This window comes from Paroedura picta, chromosome 16, assembly GCF_049243985.1.
Source record: "Paroedura picta isolate Pp20150507F chromosome 16, Ppicta_v3.0, whole genome shotgun sequence".
In the NCBI taxonomy this organism is placed as follows: domain Eukaryota; kingdom Metazoa; phylum Chordata; class Lepidosauria; order Squamata; family Gekkonidae; genus Paroedura; species Paroedura picta.
In genome coordinates, this window is record NC_135384.1 from 25741292 (window position 1) to 25766376 (window position 25085).

The 25085-nt window shown below is 51.3% G+C and overlaps 2 protein-coding genes and 1 non-coding gene across 4 annotated transcripts in view; 2 read left to right on the top strand and 1 right to left on the bottom strand.

Moving 5' to 3' along the window:
* The first annotated feature begins 3545 nt into the window (after positions 1 to 3545).
* Positions 3546 to 12061, top strand: LOC143825824 (uncharacterized). Of its 2 annotated transcripts, none has more exons than XM_077314157.1 (5): positions 3546 to 3813; positions 5092 to 5205; positions 6956 to 7030; positions 7855 to 8100; positions 9188 to 12061. In XM_077314157.1, exons 2-5 carry the CDS (start codon positions 5172 to 5174, stop codon positions 10702 to 10704), a joined length of 1872 nt encoding a protein of 623 aa, XP_077170272.1. In that variant the 5' UTR covers positions 3546 to 3813; positions 5092 to 5171; the 3' UTR covers positions 10705 to 12061. The 2 variants fall into 2 exon arrangements, with proteins under 2 accessions (XP_077170272.1, XP_077170274.1); XM_077314159.1 differs by lacking the exon at positions 3546 to 3813 and adding an exon at positions 4197 to 4683.
* Positions 8133 to 8207, top strand: TRNAV-GAC (transfer RNA valine (anticodon GAC)). Its single transcript has one exon. It is a non-coding gene; the product is annotated as a tRNA-Val (tRNA).
* Positions 12062 to 14164: 2103 nt separating the features above from the next.
* The window catches only part of CRHR1 (corticotropin releasing hormone receptor 1), a 49784-nt gene continuing 38863 nt past the window's right edge, over positions 14165 to 25085 (bottom strand). The window contains exons 5-13 of the mRNA XM_077313849.1: positions 24731 to 24837; positions 23869 to 23989; positions 22858 to 23011; positions 22336 to 22396; positions 19844 to 19916; positions 16759 to 16844; positions 16139 to 16274; positions 14769 to 14810; positions 14165 to 14446 (exon numbers count right to left, since the gene is read on the bottom strand). Of these exons, the coding sequence (XP_077169964.1) occupies positions 14306 to 14446; positions 14769 to 14810; positions 16139 to 16274; positions 16759 to 16844; positions 19844 to 19916; positions 22336 to 22396; positions 22858 to 23011; positions 23869 to 23989; positions 24731 to 24837 (921 nt within the window). The 3' untranslated portion in view covers positions 14165 to 14305. The remainder of the gene's footprint in view (positions 14447 to 14768; positions 14811 to 16138; positions 16275 to 16758; positions 16845 to 19843; positions 19917 to 22335; positions 22397 to 22857; positions 23012 to 23868; positions 23990 to 24730; positions 24838 to 25085) is intronic.

Consider the following 25085-nt stretch of genomic DNA (forward strand, 5'->3'; position numbering starts at 1 on the left):
ACCTTTGGTACTCCTCTGGAATTGCTAAGATTTCCCTGAAGACGGATTCAGCTTGGGTAGCCGTGCTGGCCTGAAGCAATAGAACAAAGTTTGCGTCCAGGGACACCTTTAAGACCAACCAAGGAGTATGCATGCCTACAAAAACACATGCCCAGAATTAAACTTTCCGAGACTTAAAGGTGCCCCTGGAACTCTCTTTTAATGGGACCATGTAGCCTGGGGCAGCTTGGACAGCTTTGTGACCTCAGCGGAATCTAATCTCTGGAAACAAAATTTATGATTGAAATTAGCTTGTTGGCTTTTTTCACTTCCGTTGACTGCCCAGTCTATGCCAGTGGGCCACAATTTGCAGGATTTTTACTGGCACTGCTAGGTGGTTCCTGCTATAACATTACTTTCCCACCCCCATCATTTTATTTATTAAGCAGGGAGTTAGGAAAAGGGTCAATAATGTCTTGCATCCTTAATTTCCTTTTATGGCACTATGTTGCCATTTGAAGTTTTGAGAAAGGTTAACGGCAAACCGGTTCTGTGACATACTTTTGTTCTTTTCCGAACAAGTTTGTCTCTTTCTGCTGGCTCCATGTGTGCCCCCCCCCCTGCGCCTTCATTTTGACAGGGGACAGACAACTTACGAAAAGCAGCAAAAGAACAGAATGCAGGAATATTCCTTCATAACCATTTGTAGCTCCCTTTTCAATAAGTATTTTTTTATTTTTAAAAAACAGATAAAATTATAAAAGGAACACAAAAGAGAAAAAGGGTTATCTGTATCGCCAAATCCTATTTAAAAAATCACTACGCATTTCAGTTTCTATAAAACAGACAAACGAAAAATTTCTCCCCAACCTCCTCCACATCATAATCTTTACAATAATCCCCACTTCAGATGTTCCAGCTTCTAAACATAATCTCTTTTACGACTATATTATTTTCCTTGCTACTACGCATTCCATATTACACACCTCGTCGCCTTTATATATCAGCTATAATACATCAAAATCTAAAAAACAGAAACCCTTCTATGCCTCACAATAAAAAAAGAGAATCTGAAATAAAGATGATTATTCCAATTCTTTATACATTTATTTTCAATGTTTTCTCTCCTGCTTTAGCATTGCTAGACATAGACTGTTCACCATAAGTAGCTGTTGAAAGTGTTCAAAATGCTGTGCGTATCATGGCAATTCTCAATTCAAATCATTGAGTAAGGCAAATCAGGATATAATAGTATTTCTGTGCCATAGATGGGGAGATGGACTTTCTTATAGCCCACTGGTAAATTTTAACCTGCACATCCTGGTCAGCTCACCCTGAAAAGTGCTCAGGGATGTACACAACATAACATACAAAGGACAGAATTATGTTTCCAAACCGACATTTACCTCTCAATAATTATGTCACAAGAGAGCCCCTTGTGGCGCAGAGTGGTAAGGCAGCAGACATGCAGTCTGAAAGCTCTGCCCATGAGGCTGGGAGTTCGATCCCAGCAGCCGGCTCAAGGTTGACTCAGCCTTCCATCCTTCCGAGGTCGGTAAAATGAGTACCCAGCTTGCTGCTGGGGGGTAAGCGGTAATGACTGGGGAAGGCACTGGCAAACCACCCCGTATTGAGTCTGCCATGAAAACGCTGGAGGGCGTCACCCCAAGGGTCAGACATGACTCTGTGCTTGCACAGGGGATACTTTTACCTTTAATTATGTCAGGTGAAGAAATATTTGCAGGGGCCAAGTTTCCAAATCTTCTGATTCTCCCCTGAAAATCAATTTTGCCTAAATGTATGGTTTTTGTCTAAATTTGTGGCTTGCAGGGAAAAATGAGGGGGGCAAGGTTGGACTTTAAGGGGGAAATCAGTGGGCACGAGGGCTAAATGCATCCTCTTCACTTGCCAATAGTACCTTATATATTCCTCCAAATCTGCATTTTCATCAAGAACCAAACGGATGTAAAGAACATGGAGTTACTTTGCTCCCATTTGGAAGGTAGTTCTCGACAGAGACCTTGTTAGCCTGTAGCAGCGAAACGCAAGCTTGATTTAAGCATGAGATTGGTGAGGGAAAAGAGCATTCATGGGTTGGGCTCAGGATCGCATCGTAATTGAGGGGCAGCACATGAATGGTAGCTGAACATGTCACATTGTTGTACCAGAACTGTGTCTGCTAGGGTCACCAATTTTGGCATGCCAAAAAAGCACACATCCTAGCTTTGTGTGTGCTGCAGCCACAGCTTACACAGGACCAGGTGTCCATGCGAAGTTGCACAGGAAAAATCATTTGCTTCATTATCCTGATGTCTGAATGTGCTGCAATATCGAGCAATCAAGGGTACTCAGTTGTCTAATAAGCCACCCTATATAACGGGGCATTTATATGAGCACCCACTTCAGCGGTTGTCTCTCTCATGCGTTCGTGGAGGCGCCAGATCTCAGAAAGTGTGGAGAGGAGAAGAAAAGCTGGGGGTCCTGGGTTGCCACCTGCTGCTATGAAGCAGCTCTCAGAGAACAGCTTATGAAACAAAACACATGCCCAGGAATATTGAAACAGAAATAGATACACAATTATCACCACAAATGCATCCACCCACTCCAGGCGCCCACAAACAACAAGGCATCAGATCTCAGAAACATCCCCCCTCTCTGTACAAAACCCTTCCCTTCCCTGCTGATGTCAAAATTCAGGTGCATTGGTGGGAAATGGCCCCTTCCAGGTGGGACCACGGTCGGCTTCACAACATTAGAGCTAATGGCAGAAAGATCCCCTAGCTCTTCCTCTGGCCATTACAATATTAATTCCAGGCTTCAGTTTCACCAAATATTTTAGTTTCATGGTTTAACATTTCAGGGCAAGCTTACAGCATAAGGCCAATGGGCTTCTAGCATGGACAGGTGGGAGTCTTCAAGCACTTGAAAGCCCACGCCTTGAATAAATCTTTTTTGGTCTTAAAGGTGCTACTAGACTGAGTTTTTGTTGCACTACTTCCGACCAACACGGCAGCCTTCGATAGAACTCGGTCCTAACCCAAAAACCTTGCCTTTTTTTCACAATCGGGGCTAACATCACCCAAGGTCATCAAAGACTGAGAAATCAGCAGGGTTATGGGCCCAGGAGGCAGTAAGTCATTTGATTATGCCGCCATCGAGCGCTATAAGGGATTTTTTTACATGTTTTTATTCTGTACTTTTAACTGTTTTATGGTTCGTAAACCGCCACGGCTGATGCCCAGAGTGGCAGTCTAGAAATCGGATGAATAAAAAAATAGCCCCTGTCCCCCCCACTCAGAATTCGTCCCAATGCTCCAGACCCACACAGCTCTCCGTTGTGATCTCCCCGGAGGGGCTTCTGTCCAAGGGGCAGGGTCGATCTCCCCACCCCTCCAATGGCCCAGCCCCTTCTCCCTCGCCCTCCCCCCTTGCGCATCTTTGGCCGGCCTGGCCGAAGCCTGGGAAAGTGACCCACCGGGGCGGCCACAAGAGGGCCCCGCTTTGTCACAGGCGGAGAAGGGAGGTCTTTCTCTTTCATTCTCGTCTCCAGCCAGGATGTGGGATTGAGCTTCCTGGGTTTTGCAGCTGGCGGCTGCTCCCCCCTCCCCCCCTCCATCCCTCCCTCCCTCCGACCCCCCCCCTTCCATCCCAGCTCCCTGCAGGGGGGCCCGCGATCCCTCCCGAATCGGCCATCATCGCCCTCGCCGGCCGGGCCCCGCACGCCGCCCCCGCAAGCGCTCGGGAAGGGAGTCGCAGGCGGCCCGGGGGAGGCGAGCGCGAGCCGAGAGCGCCCCGGCCTGGACGGTCCGAGCCCGACGCCGCCTTTTTGGCAAGGTCCGGTGCGGGAGGAGGAAACAATGGGAGCCGAGCGGGGCGGGGGGGAGGAGGGAAGCCTGCGGAAGGAACAGGGGGGGGGGGGGATCGTGCAATGCAGTGCTAGTCCCAGCTCGGTCCCGGGCAAAGAGGAGACCCCTAGAAGGGGGGCTCGTGGAATAGGGGCGGGGGAGAGTTTGCAGCGTGGAAGGGGCGGTCAATTTTTTTTGGGGGGGGGCCTCCAGTCGCTGGCGATCGTCTCGGGCTGGCCTTCCCACGTCCCCTGCCCCCCCCCCTCCCCGCCGCTCCGGATTGCAACCGGCGGCCGCTCCGATTTCCCCCTCTTTGTCGGGAACGTGCGCCCATGTGCGCCCACCCTGCGCTCCCCGTCCCCGCGCCACGCCTGGCTTGTTTCCCTGCCCAGGCGGGGTCCCCGAAGGCCGGGCGCCCCCACGGTGGGAAAGTCGGTCCCGATCCGTGAGAGGTCGCGCACTTCTGGATGCCTTTCCCTGCGCCCTCTGGGGTTTAGCCCCCCCCCCCCCAGCTGGGAGATGCGACTTGGTCGCGGGTTTGGGTTTCTGACCGGCCTCCTGGTGGGATCTGGACACGGACACACAAACACACACCCACAAACGCTCCAAATTAGTGTTCGGAATGTAGAGATCTCCAGGAGTTTCCAAGATAGGAAATTTGGCCACCCCTGTCCCAGTCCAGCACTTTAACTGCACCATGCAGCCAGTCTCAGATACCTGGCAGGTATTCCTGTGTGAAGAACACATGTGTGAAACCATATGTCACCTTCACACGCCACGTTGTACGTGAGTGCTTTAAAACAATCGGAGACGTGTACCTAAAAAGAGAGAGAGAAATCTACAAACGGACAAGTCTTTGGTAGGCTTCTGCAGCACTGTTCGCTTTTTCTGTGTGTTTCTGTGCACCAATATTTGCCGTCTTTGGCAAACCCTTTGCAGATCTTTCAGGTGAAGATTCATCCCTGCCAGCGCCAGCCTTGTAGCCTGGGGGTATGAATATGCAGACAAGACAACATCCATAAGCGTGGCCGTGTCGTGTTTCACCTCTCCCCAAAGGATGCTGCACTACAATATTCTTGGCTCCATGAAGCCTCATTGCTTGGTTTAGATCAGTCCCTTAAAAAAACACAACCTTATTGGCACCTAGCACCATCTGCACGCTGCCCTTGCATTCTGCCGCACCGTCAGGTGGATGGCCCAACCTCCGTGTCACCAGTGAAATAAAATTCCACGGCCCCACTGAGCCTGTCTTTTCTCTTTCCTGCAGGAGGAGCAGACAGCCGCCTCTTTCAAGGAGGTGAGAAGACGTCCGGCAGCTCCTAGGAAAACCTGGCTCTGTGGGTCGACATGCAGGAGAGCTACGAAACCGTGATCTCGCTGGGTAAGGGGAAACGCCCCTCGAAATGCTGTGTCCGACGATCACCTGATTTCCAGCTACTTACACTGACAGATCAAAAAAGGGAGTCCGGTCCTGGGGCGAGGGTGAAGAAGGTTGCTTCCTAGAACAAAAGGGGCAAACCTTGGTGCCAGGTTCAAATATTCATCTAATTCATGCCACAGGGTGAAGGGTTGGCTCACGACACCAGGAGAGCCAGCTTGGTGTTGTGGTTAGGAGCGGCAAAAACACACACAGGGTGGAAATGCATAGACAGATTTGCTGTTCAGCTACCTAGGCCCTCCTCTCCCTGTTCTTCCTCTCCCATTCTAGCTGAGAGAGTTACTAGCAGCTTCTGGGCCCTGTTCTGCAATTTGAGAATCGCTGGCCTAGAACACACCTTGTCCTCTCCGCAACTGATTGGCGGCAATTTGCCCTGGAAGCTCATCGGGTGACCTCAGGCCGGTCACCTACCCTCAGGGTGGTTGTGCGGGCAAAACTGAGGAGGAGAATCATAGAGTCATAGAATTGGAAGGGACCTCCAAGGTCATCCAGTCCAACCCCCTGCACAATGCAGGAACGCCCAATTACCTGCCCACCCACAGTGACCCCAGTTTCATGCCCGAGTGATCCCCCACATCAAAAATCTCCAGAATCCAGCCTGGCCTGGAGGGGATTCACCTCCCATCCCACAGCGGCAATTAGCAATTCCCTGGGTCTGCAAGGAAGGGCCACGCCATAAGCCACTTTGCGGAGAAAGGCACGGTGTAAAGGAAGTCAGCAAATAAATACGGCCAGGTTCAGTGAGGAGAGGAGAGGCGTATTATTATTATTATTATTATTATTATTATTATTATTATTAAATTTATATCCCGCCTCCCCCCAGAGGCTCAAGGCGGGTCACTTAAAAACCTTCCCCTAAAACAACAAAAGGACAATAAAACATAATACAATTAATACAAAAGTTAAGACAAGAACGGCGGCAAAATTAAATATAGCTAACGCAATTCCACACCCCCTAAGAAGGGAAAGGGAGGGGGCAGATGACAGACGCAACCGTCACATTTGTGAGGGGGGCTAGATCTTCTTGCTGCCCGGCCTCAACCGAAAGCCTGGCGGAAGAGCTCCGTCTTGCCGGCCCTGCAGAATTATGACAATTCCCATAGGACCCGCAGCTCTTCCGGGAGCTCATTCCACCAGGTTGGGGCCAGGACCGAAAAGGCCCTGGCCCTGGTCAAGGCCAGGCGAGCTTCCTTGGGACCGTGAATGACCAATAGGTTAGCCCCGCAGAGCATAAGGCCCTGCGGGGGGCATAGGGTGATAGGCGGTCCCTCATATACGGTCCCTCCCACATCCGTGGCCCAGACCAGATAGAAGAGATGGCCTGGCCTGCTTGAAGCAGTGACATCTGCCTATTTCTGAGGTCGAGGGGGAAAGGGTTCAATGAGGTTTCTCTAACCACCTGCAGCTTTTAAAAAAAATGTTTAACCCCAACGGAGGGTTTTAATAGACTGTGCTGGAAAGTCAGGGGAACAAAAGGCTCAGCTGGAAATATTCATATCCTACTACGCTTCCCCACAACAAGGTAGGCTCAGGATCTTCCTCCTACGTTTTACATGCATCTTCTGCTACATTGTTGGTTCTTTTTCTAAAAAGGCTATTTAAAACTTGCTTTCTCCCCACCCTCCCCGTCCTGCCATCTTGGCTGAGCATCACCCGTGGCCGTGCCAACCCGTTTCTGCCTTCCTTCTCTTAGCAGAAGAAATTGCCATCAGCTGGCCCCGCATCACTGCCTTCACGGAGACCAGAGGACGGCGAGGCCTGGCTCCCGGTAAGTCCTTTGCAGGGAAGAAATGCTCCCTGTGAGCCGAGGGAAGCTCATGGGGGGTTCCGGTTCCTGCTTCCCCCCGGACCTCGGCAGAGATTAAAGCTCTTCCCCTTCGGTGCCAGGGGGTGGGGGGGGGGAAAGCTAGCAATCCTTACTCCGACCCAGTTTTCTCCAACCTTTTTATCACCGGGGACCACTCAGCGCTTGACAATTTTACTGAGGCCCGGGGGGGGGGGGTAGTTTACTCCTCTACTCTCAACCACTGCCCTAACGCTCTCTGATCACTATGGTAATGTTTAAACATCCCTTCAAAATAAGATACAGACACGCCACAACAATGAACATAAGGAACATTTTATATTCATGCAAATTTTAACTCATGACAATGACAAATCAATGGGAACCCTGAGCTTGTTTCTCTGCAACGAGATAGTCCCATCTGGGAGTGATGGGAGACAAGGACACCCGAAGTGTGTTGTAAAGGGCCAGTGGGGGGGTGAAGTAAAGGGCCGTGGGGGGGGGGAGAAGGCGTCCTTCGCGGCCCACCTCCAATTAGTCGACAGACCACATGTGGTCCGTGGCCCACAGGTTGGGGGTCGCTACTCCAACCCATCCCCCCAATACTTTTTACACTTAATTTTGGAAACAGGAAAAAAAAAAGAACATGCTTCAGAACAAGCCAATCTGGCCATATTTCCTGCATTCCAATCATCGGATTCCGTGGGCAGAGTAGGGGAAAGCGAGACAGGCTGACCGTGGGCCCTGCTGGGGTCCCCGGGTCAAGGGCGGAATCTGGAATTCTTTTCTTTGCCTTCCCCCCTTTCCAGGTCTAGAAATGGAGCCGGAGCAAGGGCAGCTGGCTCCTGTGCCGGGCCAAGCAGCCACCGCTGCCTCCACGGCTGGCTCCAGCGAAGAAGGGATCCTGCCGGACTTCCGGAGGCAGCTCGGGGTGATCCTGCAGACTGTGGGCAGGGCTCAGGTGGAGAAGATGCTGAGGGAGCTGGTGAAGGAGCAGGAGCAGCAGGGCACGGTCAGGCGGCGGAAGAGAGTGACCAGGAGCCCCCGCCACGGAGGTGAAGAGGCATTGCCCCCGGGAGGAGGACTCGGGGACGGATCGGCTCAGTGGCAGAGCGTCTGCTTGACACGCAGAAGGTCCAGGGTTCAATCCCCGGCATCCCCAGTTAAACGATCAGGCAGTAGGTCAGGGGTAGTCAAACTGCGGCCCTCCAGATGTCCATGGACTACAATTCCCAGAAGCCCCTGCCAGCTGGCAGGGGCTCCTGGGAATTGTAGTCCATGGACATCTGGAGGGCCGCAGTTTGACTACCCCTGCAGTAGGTGATGTGAAAAACTCCCTGGAGAACTGACATCGGTCTGAGTTCTGTTTCTCCCTGCTGTTGTTCATTCATTCGTGCCCTGTTTTTCTCTGACCGTCGAGAACCCCCTGAAACGTTCTTCAAGAAATCCTGAAAGTGAGATCACCAGGTCACACCTTACTACTGTGCCCCCGGAAGTTGCATGACACCAGAAGTGACATCACCTTAATACTCCCACCAGATGTGACATCATAAGGCCATACCCACCGCACAGAAATATTTTCTGGTGAACAGAGCCATACCTGCGATCTGGTCTGGCTACCAGTTTGCTCTTCTTCACCAGTGGGAGCCTGCAGAGCTGGGGCAGGCCCACTCCATCCCCGCCGGCCCAAAACAGGGCTGGAATAAGCCTATGCCAATTAATTAATTAACTCCCACCCAGTCAGTGAAACCCTTCCAGGACCATCACGAAACCCCAGGGTTTCACAAAATTCCTTCTAAAATTGATTTACAGTTTAATCAATAGTCACTCCATACGACAGTCATTAATCTGACAAGCCAAGACTTACTGTGATTGGTGTTCTCCTGTCCGGCCTAGCTCAAGATGGGGACACACGGCCCACGTGAGATCCCCAGGTGTGGGACTGGGTGGGGTCCAAACAGATGATAGAGGTGCTATCCTTGGCCACGGCCAAATTCCAGGCGGAAGAGCTCCATTCTGATCTGTAAGAGAGGCCAGACTTGTCTCCTTAACCCTACAAGGGGACGTCCCCCTCCCCCTTTTGTACATTCCCATGTTTTATTCCCTGAGCGCAAAGATGAGCCCATCATTTTCTTTCCACAGGGGATGACGGGCAGAACAGTCTGGAGACCCAGCGGGAGTTTCGCGCCGGACTGTTCGAAGGCTCAGCAGTCCTGGCCAGGAAGCCACCGGAAAACGAGCTGCAGACCCCGTTTTTATATCCCGGGCCGATGGCAGGGCAAAAGCCCCCCATTTCAGGGAAGAGTGGTCACGGAGATGCCAAAGAGTACAACGACAGCCTTTCCCACCAGCAGAGCTCTTTGGGGTCAAGGTGGGGGGCAGGTTCCGAGCCGCGGGACGGCGTTGGCCGCAGCCTGTTCGGCGGCGTGAGCCTGGATGCCGCGGATGGCGGGAGGGTCTGGCCGCCATTCAGTGAACGAGCCCAGTTCTTGTCTGGGTGGCAGAAACCCCGTTACGTCCAGAGACGCCGGCGCCCGCCCGCGGGAGAGAAGCCCCACCGCTGCGGCCCGTGCAGGAGATCCACTGCCGCCCCACTCACAAGATCTGATTCACCCCTGAACTCTGCCCTGACTCTTCCGCCGGACCTCGCCTCCGTGTCTTCCGTCTCTCTGCCGCTAAACTCCACGGAGCCGCCGGCCTCTGCCCAGCCCTTGCTTGTGAACTCTGCCGTGGCCCCGTCTCGAAAACCCCACGCCTGCGAGGAGTGCGGGAAGCGCTTCCGCATCCTCGCCAACTTGGAGAGGCATCAGCAGCGCCACGCGGCGGAGAAGCCGCACCAGTGCCGCGACTGCGGCCGCCGCTTCCGCTGGGGCTGCCACCTGGAGCGCCACCGACGCTCCCGGCGCTGCGTGGAGTGCGGCGGGGGCCTGGCGACGCCTCCTCCGCCTCCATCCCCACCCCCGGAACCGGACCGGCCCTACTCCTGTGGGGAGTGCGGGAGGCGGTTCACACAGCGTTCGGCGCTTAGCAAGCACCGGCGCCTGCATTCCGGGGAGCGGCCCTACGGCTGCGTGGAGTGCGGAAAGCGCTTCCTCCAACGCTCTGACCTCACCATCCACGTGCGCTCGCATTCCGGGGAGCAGCCCTACATCTGCACCGAGTGCGGCCGCCGCTTCAGCGTCAGCTCCAATCTCAGCAAGCATCGGCGCATGCACCGCGGCGAGCGCCCCCACGCCTGCACCATGTGTGCCAAGCGCTTCCTGCAGCGCTCCGAGCTCCTCATCCACCAGCGGGCTCACACCGGGGAACGGCCTTACCCCTGCACGGCCTGCGGGAAGCGGTTTGCTCGCCGGGCTCATCTCAAACGCCACCAGCGTACCCACGGCGGGATGCCCGCCACCCCCGCTGCCTCTCGACACCAGAGTGCCCGACTGCTCAGCACCTCTGCCACGGACGCCGTGGCCCTTCTCGAACATCAGCAGCACGGGCGCGGGGTGGCTTCCAGTGCCCTCGAATCACGTCTGCGTAGCAACACGCCTCCGGCAGCAGGGTCCACGGTCTTCACGGCAGCCCGAGGAGCTGCGGGCACTGCTTCGTTGGGCCTGCCCTGGTCTGCATCCTCCTCTAGCCGCCTCTCGTTCTGCCCCAGCCCTCTCTGATCGTTCGGGTGCTCCTCCTGCACCTCTGCTCTTCTGCAACCTGTCATGGCCAGCGGGCACCCCTCGCTGTGCCTCAGTTGCGCAGACAGCAGTCTAGCCCTCTGTAGGTGGCAGGGGTAGGGAGTGATAGGGCGCGGGAGGAGTTTACATTTTAGAGCCCAGCTGTTGTTAGCCGGGTCACCTGGCAGCTTTGTTTCTCTGCGTGGCCTCCTGCCTGCTCACATCGAGCATCTGGCGCATGGATCGAGTGGGTCATAGGTGGGCGGCCGCGGTCCCCGCGTGGGACACCTTAGCAATATTCCCCGGAATCGCAGTCAAGCTCTCGAGCACCAAGTCAGTAGCTGGACACATTTTTAAGTCTTGGACAGTGTGTGCGCACGTGTGGGGGGAGGTCAGTTAATCTGCTTTTCTGCCAGAGGGGAGGGGGGAAGGGAGCACCCCACGCTGCCCGTAGCAAAGAGGTGTCAGGAAGCATCACCGTTTGTGCCCCATAGTTTGTGCAGTCACAGGCACACGCTTCCTAAAGACACACACACACACACACACACAAAGATCCCCATCCTCTTGCCTCCCCCCCCCCCCAACCACCACACCATCACAACTCTTCTCCGTACATAAATGTTTGTGCTTCCTGCTTTCCTCCCCACCAGCATTATTCCTGCCAATGTCTCCTAGCTCAAGTTCTCCCTTCCTTTGGCCCCTTCCTTTGTTCTCTTTTGTGGAAGAGAAGTTTCACCTGGCTTCACTGAGAGGCTGAGCCCTCCCCTATTCGGGGTGCACGTCGGCACAGAGGATCTCCGGCTACCGAGCTCATATGTCGGGGCGGGTTTGGGGTGGACAAGGTTCCTCGGAGAGCCATGCACCGTAAGCCACGGAACCAAGCGGAAGCAAGGCTTGGTCCACCTTTGGTGAGCCTTTCAGGAAACTCCGGCAGCAGAGCCAGTGGGCCACGGCCTCTGCCCCCACCTGCTGAAGCTGGGGAGACGGCCGGTGGCTGCAAGAGGAATCATAGCGCTTCATCACCACTCTTGAGGAAACGGAGGGGCGGGGGAGAAAAAGCAAGAGGCGTCTGATCCGATGGGAACAACGGACTCGAAAAACGTGCCTGGATGTGGGGCGGAGTCTGGCCTGTCCAGCCACTGGCGGTTTTAAGCAAGCGTCGAGAGAGCGGAGACCGTGCTGCCAAGTGAACGTCGAAAGCCCTTGGCTTTTGTGGAAAGTCTTCTGCAAAACCCACACGCCAAGCCTCTGCCCCGTTGTGCGGCTGCCCACCGGGACTGTGGTCTCTCCCCCGTTGCCTGTACATTCCCGTTCCCTTTCGGACTGGTGCTCCATGGCTGGGGGCGGGGGGATCAAGGGGGTGGGTGGGCCACAAAGGTTTGTGGCTTAGCTTGAACTGGACTCTAGATTAGGGAGGGGTTAACAATATCTGGTTTAGGACTAAATATAGTAGAACTTTGTTTTACCAAAAACCTTAGTGTGGCGTTTCTTCGACCGGCATTGTGGGCAGGGGGGGATGTCGCTGTTGGAAAAATAGTTCCGCTCCCTTCCCCAATCGGAAGATGATTTGCTCCTCGAAGCTTACAATTTGGTGGTCTTGGGGATGACAAGGTTCTCTCCCACCCACCCCAAAACCCACACTTTCCTAGATTCAAGGCCTTCCTCTCCATTTAAAATATTTTAGAATGTCACGCTTCAAATGACATCCATTTATCCGTCCAAGGCCTGGTGCAGTCGCTGTTGACCTTTCCAATATCTCCGGCTACCTTCTGGTCTAGATGCGTTTCTAAAATGTATTGCTGGCTTTCTCAACCAGGGTTTCGTGAAAGCCTGGGGTTTCTTGATAGCCCTGGAAGAGTTTCCCGAATGGGCGGGAATTAATTTTTAAAATATTTTTTGTTAAATATTTATTGGGTGGTATGACCATATATAGTCATGTCAACCTGCCCTTTCCCCCCAAATGGCCAATGATAGGCCTGGAGAGGGTGGGGAGGCGAGGGGCCATGGGTGGGCGTGTCCACAGCTCTGCTTCCCAACCACATTCTGCACGATTGTGCCACTTTTGGGGTTTCTCGAAGCCTGAGGAATGGTTCAGGGGTAAACAAGTGGAGAAAGGCTGGTAGAAAGGGGGTTACACCGAGATGGCCTTAAGCACATGTGTTGTGGGGATGCAAAGAGTTCGCCAAAGGCTGGAAACTCAGGTTGGAAATCTACTTCCTGGATTCCTTTGCCACTGGACAAATTCTGAGGTCATCTAGCTTCAGCAAAAGAATTCCTGCCCAGAGCTCGCTCTTTGAAATTACCTGCAAGATAGTGGCAAGCTGGAGTGGGCAGCCTCAGTTATAAACCATGTAAGGTAGCCTTTCATGGGGAGAAGCAAAGAGCAGCAAAAAGATTCCGGAGCACAGGAAATCATCACCCCCCCCCCGGTCCTTTAAATTCCGAGATTTAACCAGGCACTGTTTTCAAATACCTTATTGCAAATATATATAGACAGGTAGCTAATGTTTTTTTTTAAAAAAGAGCCACAGGTCTCCATTAAATATTGTGGCCAGCGCTATTGTACATCCTTGTGAAGCGTCATTAACAGAATGACATGTCGCCCTGATTTATTCTTCTGGGTGGGGAATTGGCTGAATGCTGTCTGATCGTTGCAGAAGAGAAAAGATACACTGCCCTTGCGCTAGAGACAGCAGCATATTTTATTAAGAGACACCAAAACAAATTGATGAGTCTCGCGCTCCATTCTGGGCATCCAGGGGGAGCCTCCAGGGTCAGAGAAGGTGGTGGTGGGAGTGTACCAGCTGTAATTTGGTCCTATCGCTACAGAATGGATCTCCCTGCTGGTGGGCTGGCCTGCTCCCAGAGTCCATCCTGCTGAATAAATAGGAAGATCACCAGAATGGCACCGCTGGATCTAGCTCAACTGTGATGCAAGAGACCTCCCCAGAAGAAAAGTTCCCAAGCAGAGCCAGATGGTACATTTGTAAATGTCCATGACTGGGTAAGTCAAAGGCCCCTGAAATACCAGGTTTGTGCTTTTTGGTGGTTAGGGATATTAGCCACTGATAAACAGCCATAATAAATTCACAGAATCCTTTTCTTAAAAGCCATTTATGCTTTGTAAAGGAGTTCCCAAGGTTGATCCCACTGCAGAACCTCTTCCTTTGGTTTAGGCTGCCCATCAAACTCGGGCAGATGACGAGAACACCCCCCTGAGTTTCTGTGTTCGGAGAGTGAATATCCATTCTCCTCCCGTTCGTGGTTTAATCAGCCTCTCTTAGTTCTGTAAACAAAACACAACCGGGAGCTCCAAGATGGAATGAATGCATGAGGCCACCCCTTCAAGGAGAAGGTTTCTCCCAGCTAAGACTGGGAAGTGTCTTGGGGTGCCTTGGAGCTTCCCGTTGTCCCACCGCTGCTGAGTTTTGCCAAGACTGCAGTTCCGACCAGGGACGATGCTTCCTTCCAACACCCACAGCTTCTCAGCAAGAAGGCAGGTGACGTCTTGTGACTTCCCCGGCTCGCAGTTCCGGGAGAACGTAAGTCCTGGCCCACTGGGCCCAGTCCCCACGGCGGCCATGACATTTCAAGAGCAACCTCAGAGCGCCGTCGACTGCTTGATGCTGTGGAAGCTGATGCGTGTCGGTGACGTGGGGATGGACATGGCTCTGGCCACCCTGGCCCGGATAGAGTGCTTGTCCTGCCAGCGGTGCCACCTCTTCCGTACTGCAGAACGGACCTGGGAAGACACATCAAAAAGGCCAACTCAGAAGGTAACTTGGCCATGGCTACATGTATCAGTTTGACAACAAATCGGTCATGGCTTCTCCCAAAGAATCCTGGGAGTTGCAGTTCAGCAAAGCATTGTGGGCCCTCTGTGTAGAGATCCCCAGACCCTGAGGTCCTCATGGTAAGCACTGCAAAGCATTGTGGGCCCTCTGTGTAGAGATCCCCAGACCCTGAGGTCCTTTTGAGGCCAATTCTAGCTGGGGAAGTCAGGGCTCTGCCGTCTGTGCATAAGAAAATGGGAATTCCATAACCCTTTCCCGGCCACAACTCACCTCGCTGTTCAGGAAACAATAGAAGACCGAGACAAAAAAGCCCTGAAGGGGAAACAGAAAAGAATGCAGGGTCAGTTGAGTCCCAGGAGAAAGGGGAGACATTGCATTTGCCCATCATGCCTGTTATTGGGCACAGCCAGTGGTTTATTATATAAACCACTTTTGGATCTTGTCAGCCTCATTCCCCATAACCAGGGGTGGCCGAACGGTGTCTCTCTTGATGTCCATGAACTACAATTCCCATGAGCCCCTGCCAGCATGCTCATGGGAATTGTAGCCCGTGGGCATCTGGAGTGCCACAGTTCAGGCACCCCTACCATAATCCAAGATGTCTGAGAGCTACAGTGAGGAAATGGGACACACCCTGCACATGCTCAAAAGCTCACTTTAATATTTTGTAGAGCGATGCACCCAGAAATTTACTTCTTCTAATTCAGCTGATTTGGAATCTGTAAAGTGTTATGGGGGGAAGGAAAGGCGGCATAGGACAGCCTGGTCTTGTCAGCTCTTGGAAGCTGAACAGGGACGGCACTTGGAAAGGAGACCACCAAGGAAACTCAGGAATGCTTTGAGGGACAGTACTTCTGGGTGGGAGCATACCATTGGTGGTATGAATCTTGCTTAGTTGATATCTGAATGTATACCCATTACTTTGCAAATTCTAGAGCTGAGCACTGGTTGGTGAATGGGTTCCAGAGAAGATTCAGCTGCTGGGAAAATGGGGAGACAGGGATATTCACAGCAGCATAGTTAGAAGGTTATTCTTGGTATTTTGGGATTGGAGCAGATTCTCACAGAGCCCACGCAGAGTTTTGTACAAACTCAAAAACAGATGCTTTTTTGAAAGTTCCAAATGTGGCATTTGAAATGCAACCACTGAGGATAATTTGGACTTTTTCGTGAACGTTGAAGACATAAGTACTATCTAGATCAGCCTTTTTCAACCTTCTGGCCATGGAGCAGCCCCTGAAATAATTTTTTAGGCTTCGAGGAGCCCCAGAAGCTATCCACGCCTCCCTGTCACACCCCTGGAAGTGACATCACCAAAGGTGACATCACCATCCTCATTAACAGGGTGGGGGGAAGACAGGATGTGGTTTAAGGTGGGGCTAGCCATGCAGGCTCCGCCCACTCCCAGGTGCAAAAATCACAAGAAAACTTATGCTTGGGAGGGAGAGAAGTGGACGATGCTGGTTCCTTAGCTTGCAGCCAACATTAAGGCAGGAGGGGAAAGGCCACGGACCCCCCTTCTAGAGCTCCCACCGACCCCTGGATGGGAATCCCTGTCTACGTTGTACATATGTCCTCGTGTTCCCCTCATCCGTCCCTCTGAATCATTTCAACTCCAGTTCTATGAAGGGTTTCCATACCTGGAAGGACTCCAAGAGGGAGTTGAAATAGATGAAGACGATCCGGGATATCTCGTCTTCTCCGGGGTTGACAAAGAAAAGCATGTAAGTAATGCCCAGCAACGGAAGGAGCACGAGGGTGGCCTTCACCGCTTTTCTGACAAGAGAAGGATCGACGCAGGAATCACCCGCCAGCCTCATCCGAATCAGCACCAAGGCATCTGCTTTCCCCTGCGCATGAACACATCTGTCCTCCCCCCATCTGGCTCACTAGGGCAGGGGTAGTCAAACTGCGGCCCTCCAGATGTCCATGGACTACAATTCCCAGGAGCCCCTGCCAGCAAATGCTGGCAGGGGCTCCTGGGAATTGTAGTCCATGGACATCTGGAGGGCTGCAGTTTGACTACCCCTGCACTAGGGCAGCCCTTGTCTTTCTGGCAGAACTTCTGCGCCCCTTTAGCAAGGGCAGACGAGGCAGGAATTCCTAGCAGGGTTCTTTGTGGCCGGGCCCCCACCCCTAGGAGGACCGGCTAGCAGGACCGGAATCAGTTATTTAGAGTATTGAGCCTGGCTGAATTAGCATAACAAATTTGGGGGTGTGGCCTTAGAACGGCCCTCTCCGCCCTCCGTCCTGCCGATACCTGTACTGGATAGTCTCGGAGGTAGTCGAGGCCCGCAGCTTCGTCATCAAGATTCTGACAATATTGAACAGAAAGATAAAGTTGATCTGGAAGAGGACATAGAAATCTGGTTATCGGGAGGCGGGGCCAGCCCTGACAACTCCCATCAGCGCAGGCCACGCCCCCTCGTTATTTTGCACCCCATGCAAAGCACGTCTTTGTAAAAAGTCCAAACGGATACGCAAACACTAATAAAGATTAGATTGTAGCTATATAATCAGCGCTCATGTTTTGAAAAAGCATAGAAAATCCAGTTCCATCCACCATATGAAACCTGATGAGGGGTGCAAGGAGGTTAAAGCTTTCTGGGGGAGATGTTTCTTTTGACAAGAACGGCATCAGATTCAGCACGGATGGACTACAGAATAAAAGCAACTGATAAAAGCCCTCATTAAAACCAAGTTGAAAACCCAATAATATAATAGCAACATGGTATAAATCAGGGGTAGTCAACCTGTAGTCCTCCAGATGTTCATGGACTTCAATTCCCATGAGCCCCTGCCAGCGTTTGCTGGCAGGGGCTCATGGGAATTGTAGTCCGTGAACATCTGGAGGACCACAGGTTGACTACCCCTGGTATAAATAACCCCACCTAGAAGGCGATGGTGATGCGATCACTGGTTGCCACCCAAAATGACAAATAATTGGTCTTCCTAGGGGGGCCCACCAGATCTATGCCCTGGAAAACTGGCCTTATCCGTAGACCTTGCGGAAGAGCTCCGCCTTACAAGCCCTGCGGAATGCCGAAAGCTGTCACTCGGTGATCTAGTACAGTGATCCATCCACAAGCAACCCAAAGGTTTTCTGGTACCCTAAGCCTGCGTTTCCCAACCTTCAGCTTCCCCCTCTTTCTTTTCTCTTGCTTCCCCACTCACTGATTACCTCCTATCTACTCTTCGGCATTCTCCAGCCAGTGCTGCTGTAAAGTTTTTAATTGCCAGATCCCCCCAAATGTTAAAGGCAAGGTGGAAGGCTATAATGTGAGACGTTGAAATGGATGACAAGAAAAAATAATAATGCAAAGACCTGGAGTAATCCTGAGGATGGACTCGCCTGCGACCCACTATGGGGTCCTGACCCACAGATTGGGAAACACGGTTAGCCAGACCATTTCTGAAGATTCATCCAAACAAGGTTCCCCGGAAGTAGCCTTCTCAAGCCACAAGAGGGCGCTACTCACTCAGACATCATATAACAAACAAATCTGGCATTTGTCTTGTATAACTTGAAGGGTCTTTAGGTAGGCAGGGCTACCATATTTTGAAAAAAAGGACATATTTACAACCTGACTACTCCAACCAAACAATCACTGTGACAAATCTCATTTTAAATACCTTGAGTAAAACTTTCTTGGGCTTAAAGGTTCCCCTGGACTCTACATTTCTTCTGCTGCTTCAGACTGACACGGCGACCCACTCAAATTTCCTTTGAAATTCTATGATAATTGCTGCTAAGTAGGAACATCCCTATCTTCCCGAGCCCCAAAGAGTACATTTTCATCATCTGTTTTTAAAGTGCTCAAAAGAGGATGGACACCAAAAAAAAAAAAAAAGGGAGAGGATATCTGGTGACCCTACTTTATGGCTTTACAAGAGCATATCCCATCATAGATGTAGGGAGATTTTAAATTTTATCAATGCGGAAAAAAATTACTCAGATCACACCTCCCCTGAAATAAATACACCAGGATCTTTTCTGAGTGCAGAGGCAAGAGTGTGCATGCAGTTTCTTCTAAAATAGTTTATTGATCAATAGCGTTGCCAGTTCTGGGTTGGGAGATGCCTAGAGATTTTGGGGATGGAGCCTGAGAAGGGCAGGGTTTGCAGAAGGAAGGGACTTCAGGGTCTTCAGTGGGTCTCTTGCCCTAGAGTCCGTCTTCCAAAGGGGCCATTTTTTCCAGGGGAACTGATCTTTGCACCTTGGAGTTCAGCTGCAATCCCGGGTCTCCAGCCACCACCTGGAAGCTGGCAACCCTACCAGCACTTTCCAAAACTCCTTAGGATCATGATCGCTGTAGTCACAACACTATCCCCTCCCTTATCGTTCTGAATGTAGTCACAGCCAGCCATGACGACATTGCGTATTAAGAAGAGGGGACAGACAGAATCTGGAAACGCCAGCCCTTCCAATCATTCTGCAGTCCTCTCTCCTGTCAGAATCTATGTGGAATCGAAAGTGACTGAATCTAGAAAGGGCTTTTCTGCCAAGAGCTTCCAGGGGGCCCACGGATTTAGAAAGTTAGGATGGATGGATGGATGGATGGATGGATGGATGGATGGAAGGAAGGAAGGAAGGAAGGAAGGAAGGAAGGAAGGAAGGAAGGAAGGAAGGAAGGAAGGAAGGAAGGAAGGAAGGAAGGATGGATGGATGGATGGATGGATGGACAGACGGACAGACAGTCTGTTCCAATCGGGGCTTTTTAACCTGTCTGCCAACCAAAAGACTGGGTTTCCTCTCACTACAGAACAGTTTGTTAAGGCTAACATGACGGATTGTTCTGCTGATTTACCGGCTAAATGACATTTGGTTTTATTTGCAGCCTTTTGTATTTGTGCCGACCTCTTGTTATGGCTTGTAGGTGGGTGGAAGGCAGATCCATCATTTTAGATGGCTGAGGTGGTTTGTCGGCACTTCCCCTACACTGAAGCCACACATTTCTGTGTGTGTGTGTGTGGGGGGGGGGGTTCTAAGTAGGTGATGCCTGGGGTGGAGGTGGGGAATGACTCCTCCAACTTTGGAAATAGTTTGGTTGCATTGCTTGTGGTATATATTACATTGTCTTGGTTTCATTGCGCTCTAATGTATATTTTCTTTTCATTGCATTGTTTTCTGCATGTACTATGCAGGCTGTTTTTGGCATTGTTTTTGTTTAATCCGTGGGTCAGAGACCAGGACACTGGGAGTTTCATTTGGCTCTTCATTGCAACCCCAGCTCAAAGGTACAATGGGGCAAAACTGAGCTGTAGAAAACTCACCCCAAACCTCAACTTATATACACAAAGGAACTAAAGGATCTCCCCTCCAGAGGGAGGGGTTTCGTTCTTACCAGCAACACCAGTATCATGGGACCTTGATAGATGTAATCCGTATAAATTCCTGCACGCTTCCCAAACCAGCACCTGCAGGTCAAAATGCAGTAGAAGAAAAAGAAATTACACAGAGGATTTCTCAGAACTGTCTCATCTCACACAGTTTTTCTGGATTTGAATTATTCGCTTCAAGTCATGGTGCCCCGTAACTTAAGGAGAGACAGCTTAGTGTAGTGGTTAGGAGTGCGGACTTCTAATCTGGCGAGCTGGGTTTGATTCCCTGCTCCCCCACATGCAGCCAGCTGGGTGACCTTGGGCTCCCCACAGCACTGATAAAACTGTTCTGACCAAGCAATAATATCAGCGCTCTCTCAGCATCACCTCCCTCACAGGGTGTCGTGTTGTGGGAAGAGGAAGGGAAGGTGAACGTAAGCCGCTTTGAAACTCCTCCAGGTAGAGAAAAGTGGCATATAAGAACCAGATTTATCAGTGCTGTGGCGAGCCCAAGGTCACCCAGCTGGCTGCATGTGGGGAAGTGCGGAATCAAACCTGACTCGCTAGATTAGAAGTCCACACTCCTAATCCCTACACCAAAGAGACATCCTGTTAAGCAGAGAAATGTTGAAAAGTTATTATCAGAGTTCAGTGTCACCTCTATTCGTTTGCTGATTCATTCATTCATTCATTCATTCATTCATTCATTCATTCATTCATTCATTCATTCATTCATTCATTCATTCATTCATTCATTCATTCATTGTTCCTCTATATATTTCTGAAAAGGGCAGTGCCCAGCCAAGAAATATTCAGGTGGCCCGCCCTGTTGGTTTGAAGCAGCAGAACAAAATGAGAGTCCGTGGCAACTTAAAGACCCACAAAGTTTTATTTATTTATTTATTACATCTGGAATAAACATTTGTTGGCCTTAGAAGCGCCACTGGACTCTAGCTTTGTCCCCCGGGGAAGAAACCCTCTTAAGCTAATAAAGAATGATTTTTTTTTAAGCGCCTTAAAACAAGAGAGGAGGGAGAGTCTGGTTACAGCCTGGACTTAGCACGGAAGTGAAAAACCCCAGCGAACAATGGAGAGAAACGCTGGCTGTCCGAAATCGATCCGGGCTGCCTGCCTGATTAATGACTACAGGAGAGCCTCGTCAGGGGCCTGCTAAGACCTCCATGAGCTATTCCCAGGGAAAGCAGGATCAAGGCCCCCCGAGGGAAACACCGGAGGCCCCTCTCATGAAATCCCAGCCTCGTTTCCCTCGGCCGGGCCTCCCAGCCCCACCACCCCATCCACCGCGCTTGCTATGCACAAAAGGAAACGCACTGCACCCAGCCTGGCTGGATTTTGAAATAAGTCGTGCCGCTTTCCCGAACCCCCCTGAAATAACGGTGTTTGTGTGTTCAGCCCTGCATAAAAAGCCTTGACTTTTGTAAGCACACGCGCCATTTGGAAAGGATTGCCCTGGAACATTTCCAAACATCCATGAGGACTAGAATATTGCTGTGAAAAAACAGCCTCAGTTTGCCTCAGGGCAATGCAGGGAAGGGACAGGTTTAGCTCTTCCACGTCTATTTGTAGCGGTTAAGAGAGGCAGCTTCTAATCTGGAGAGCCGGGTTTGAATCGTCGTTTTCTTGGTTTTGCTCTTAAAAAGTGACCGCTTTTCCTATTCGGGCCGGCAGCCGTTGCCTTGCAGAGGTTTTCCTCAGCCCCTTTTTAGCTGGAGGTGGCCGGGAGAGCAACGGGACCTCTGCCCCTGAGCTTTAGCTTCTCTTCTTCTCCCCAGAGGCAGAAAGCTTTCAACGCTTTTTGCATTAAGATCTCCCTCCCCCCTCCTCCACGGGCCCAGCACAGAGCCCAAGAAACAGCAGCCCACTCCTCAGCAGACAAATTGCCAAACTGCCACAGGGGGTGCTTATTAATTTTGCAGAAGAGGCAATTTTTCAAATACTTTTATTCCTTGGACTCTCAGCCCCACTTACCTCACAAGGCGCCTCTTGTGGGGAGAGGAAGAAGAAGAGAGAGTTTTTATATCCTGCTTTTCATTTCCCAACCGAGTCTCAAAGCGGATTCCAATTGCCTTCCCTTTCCTCTCCCCACAACAGGCACCCTGGGAGGTGAGTGGGCCTGAGAGAGCTCTGAGAGAAAATGCTCTGTGAGAACAGCTCTAACAGGACTGTGACTAGCCCAAGGTCCCCCAGCTGGCTGCACGCGGAAGAGCAGGGAATCAAGTCCAGATCAGTGGCCACCGCTCTTAACCACAATGCCAAGGGAAAGTCGACCGTAAACTGCTTTGAGGAAGAGATAAACACCTACTCTCCTCCTACTGCTAGGTTACCAAAGTCACCTGCTTAGCAATTAAAAGAGCGTTTCTTGGATGCCTGTAGATCGATCCAGCCTTCCACCCCCAGATCCTTCCACCACACCCACTCCCAGGCTGCGCCAGGCCTGCTCCGGAAGCCACTGCCATAGCAACCGAGAGGTGGGTGGCCGGTGGGACAGACTCACTTCTCGTTGTTGTAGTAGAGCTTCCCGATGGCCCAGGTGGTGATGATGGGGAAGGGGATGCCTGCAGGAGAAACAAAGACAGATCTCAGCGGCTGTGCGGGCAGAAGGCCCCGGACCAGGAGGGCTGAGGAAGGGGAAATCACGCTCGGGTTCAGCTCCCAACACCGGAGTTCATCCCCAGAGTGTGTTTTCCATGCAAGGGCTCAGCTGAGCAACCACCCACCCCCCCAAATAAGGCTCCCACTGCCTTTTGGTTACCCTGCCTAGATATGATTCATCTAGGGTTGCCGGTCCCCAGCACTGGCAGGGAATGGGAGGATTGGGAAACTCCTGGAGTTTTATGCGTGGTGCTGGGAGAGGACAGGGACCTTGGTGGGCCCACCCAAGAGCCCACCCTCCAAAGCATCCATTTTCTCCAGGAGAACTGACCTCTATGGTGTGAGCTGTGATTCTGGGGGAACCCCAGGTCCCACCTGGAGGCTGGCAACCCTAGATTCACCCACTCCTCCCCCTGGTACTCACCCCAACCAATACAGATGAACATCCATTTCCGCAGCTTGTCAGTGGAGTAGGTGAGGACAATGGCCGTGTGGAGATAACAGCCTTCGCCAAACATCCAGAAGAAATTGGTGACGTGGAAATAGTTGTAGGCAGCTGTGACAAGACGACACCAGGGCTACCAGCGGAAAAGCGGAGCAGGTCAGGAGATAAAGTGACCAAAAGCATTCAGACACCCAAATGCTATCTATGACCAGGTCATCTTTAGAGGATTAAGACCAGGGTGTATTATGCACTTACCATTTGTCACCTTTTGCTCACCCTTTTAAAATTTTTGCTGTTTATACATATGCGCTGCTACTGAGTTGTTGTTGTTTTGCATACCGTAGTAGACCATATTAAATGATTATGCATTTGAAACAGGCAAGATGACAAATCCTTAACTGGGAGGGGTAGTTCTTTCATCGTACTGGATGCTCATTGATAGGCTACTCTGACACATGCTGCTAACAGGGAATTGTAGTTCACAGACATGGAGACTTCAACTACAAATTCTTGTGGGAGCACACAGCTTTCCCCGAGGTATACTGTTCCTCTTAGAGAGTGGATTAAAATGCTTCTGAGGGAATGACAGAATAACTATAATAGCAGAGATGGAAGGGGTGGTGCCCAAAAAGGGGCACATCGACCTCTCATTAGTGAATGACGGATGACAAACAGAAAGGGGCTTTCCATTCACCCACTGGTGTATGATAGCACGGAGGACAAGAGAAAAAACATGGTAAAGTTTATGTATGCAAAAAAAGGCATCCTTGGAACTGTCATAAAGAAAAAGTTGTAGCTAAGCAAGTTTAAAATACAGCAAGGAAATGATGCCATAAGGTGTGAGTTCCACACATGATAGAAAAAGAGCAAGTGGGAGATCCTCCCAAAGTTACAAGTGATCTCCAGATCACACAGATCATTTCCCTGAGAAGAATATATGCTTCAAATTGCATATCTTACAGTCACCAGAGCAGGCCAGGGTGAACCTACCACGTTGCTTTCATGTACATCTGGATTCATAGTGAGCTGCATCACAAACCACGTGGCATTCCGCAAGATGAAGGCGGTGATCAGGTTCCAGTGGATAATATTTCGCAAGCAGCGGATACTCCTGAGAAGGAGAAAGGGCACTCAGAATGATGGGATGGAGAGGAACCCAGATGTTAATTCATTCTCACCCCTCCCAGCCTCAAGCCATGGTCCTGCTGGTGTCCTCTCCTATCCTCTAGATTGGGGATGTCCAAACTGCAGTTCCCCACATGTCCCTGAACTACAATTCCCAGGAACCCTTGCCAGATGGCTGGGGCTCATGGGAATTGTAGTCCATGGACATCTGGAGAGCTACAGTTTGAAAACCCCCACTCTAGAGAGAAGAGAAGCTAGGGTTTCTTTTTTTAATATCTTGCTTTTCACCATTGGGAGGAATACCAAAGCTGCTAACAAACACTTTCCACTTCCTCTCCCTACAACAGACTCCCTGGGAGGTAGGTGGAGCTAAGAGAGTTCTAAATGAACTTATTTGCCAGAACAGCTCTAAGAAAACTGTGACTAGCCCAAGGTCACCCAGCTGGCTGCATGTGGAAGAGTGGGAAATCAAACCCAGTGGTCTAGGTTAGAATCTGTCACTCTTAACCACTTCACCAGGGGTGTCCAAACGGTGGTTCTCCATATGTCCATGGACTATGATTCCCATGAGCCCCTGCCAGCTCGCAGCATGCTGCGAGCTGGCAGGGGCTCATGGGAATCGTAGTCCATGGGCATCTGGAGAACCACAGTTTGGCCACCCCTGCATTACACCTCGTTGGCTATCTGGGTAAATGACCTTGGGACCCCTTCCCATAGTTTTGCTCACCTTAAGCGCATGAACAGGACAAAAGCTGCTAGCAATGCTCCCAAAGAGATGCAGTGCCCCAGGTAGTTGATGACCACCGCAATGCGATAATGGAGCTTGCTTCTCTTCTGTCAAGAGGAAAAGCACACAAAAAAAGAGATTATGCAGAAAGGGAAACGAGCTAAATAAATGTGTGGGGAAACGAGCTAAATACATCCAATTTGCACACCTCAGAGTGTACGGATTGGGCAAATAAGATGCTGGTTATTTCATTTCAAAGATGCTGGGTGCTAGTATCAGATTTCTAGAGCCCGACAGGTGGTGAATCAGGCCAAAAGTGTGGGTCTCAAAGCAAAGCCGGGGGCGGAGGGAGAGA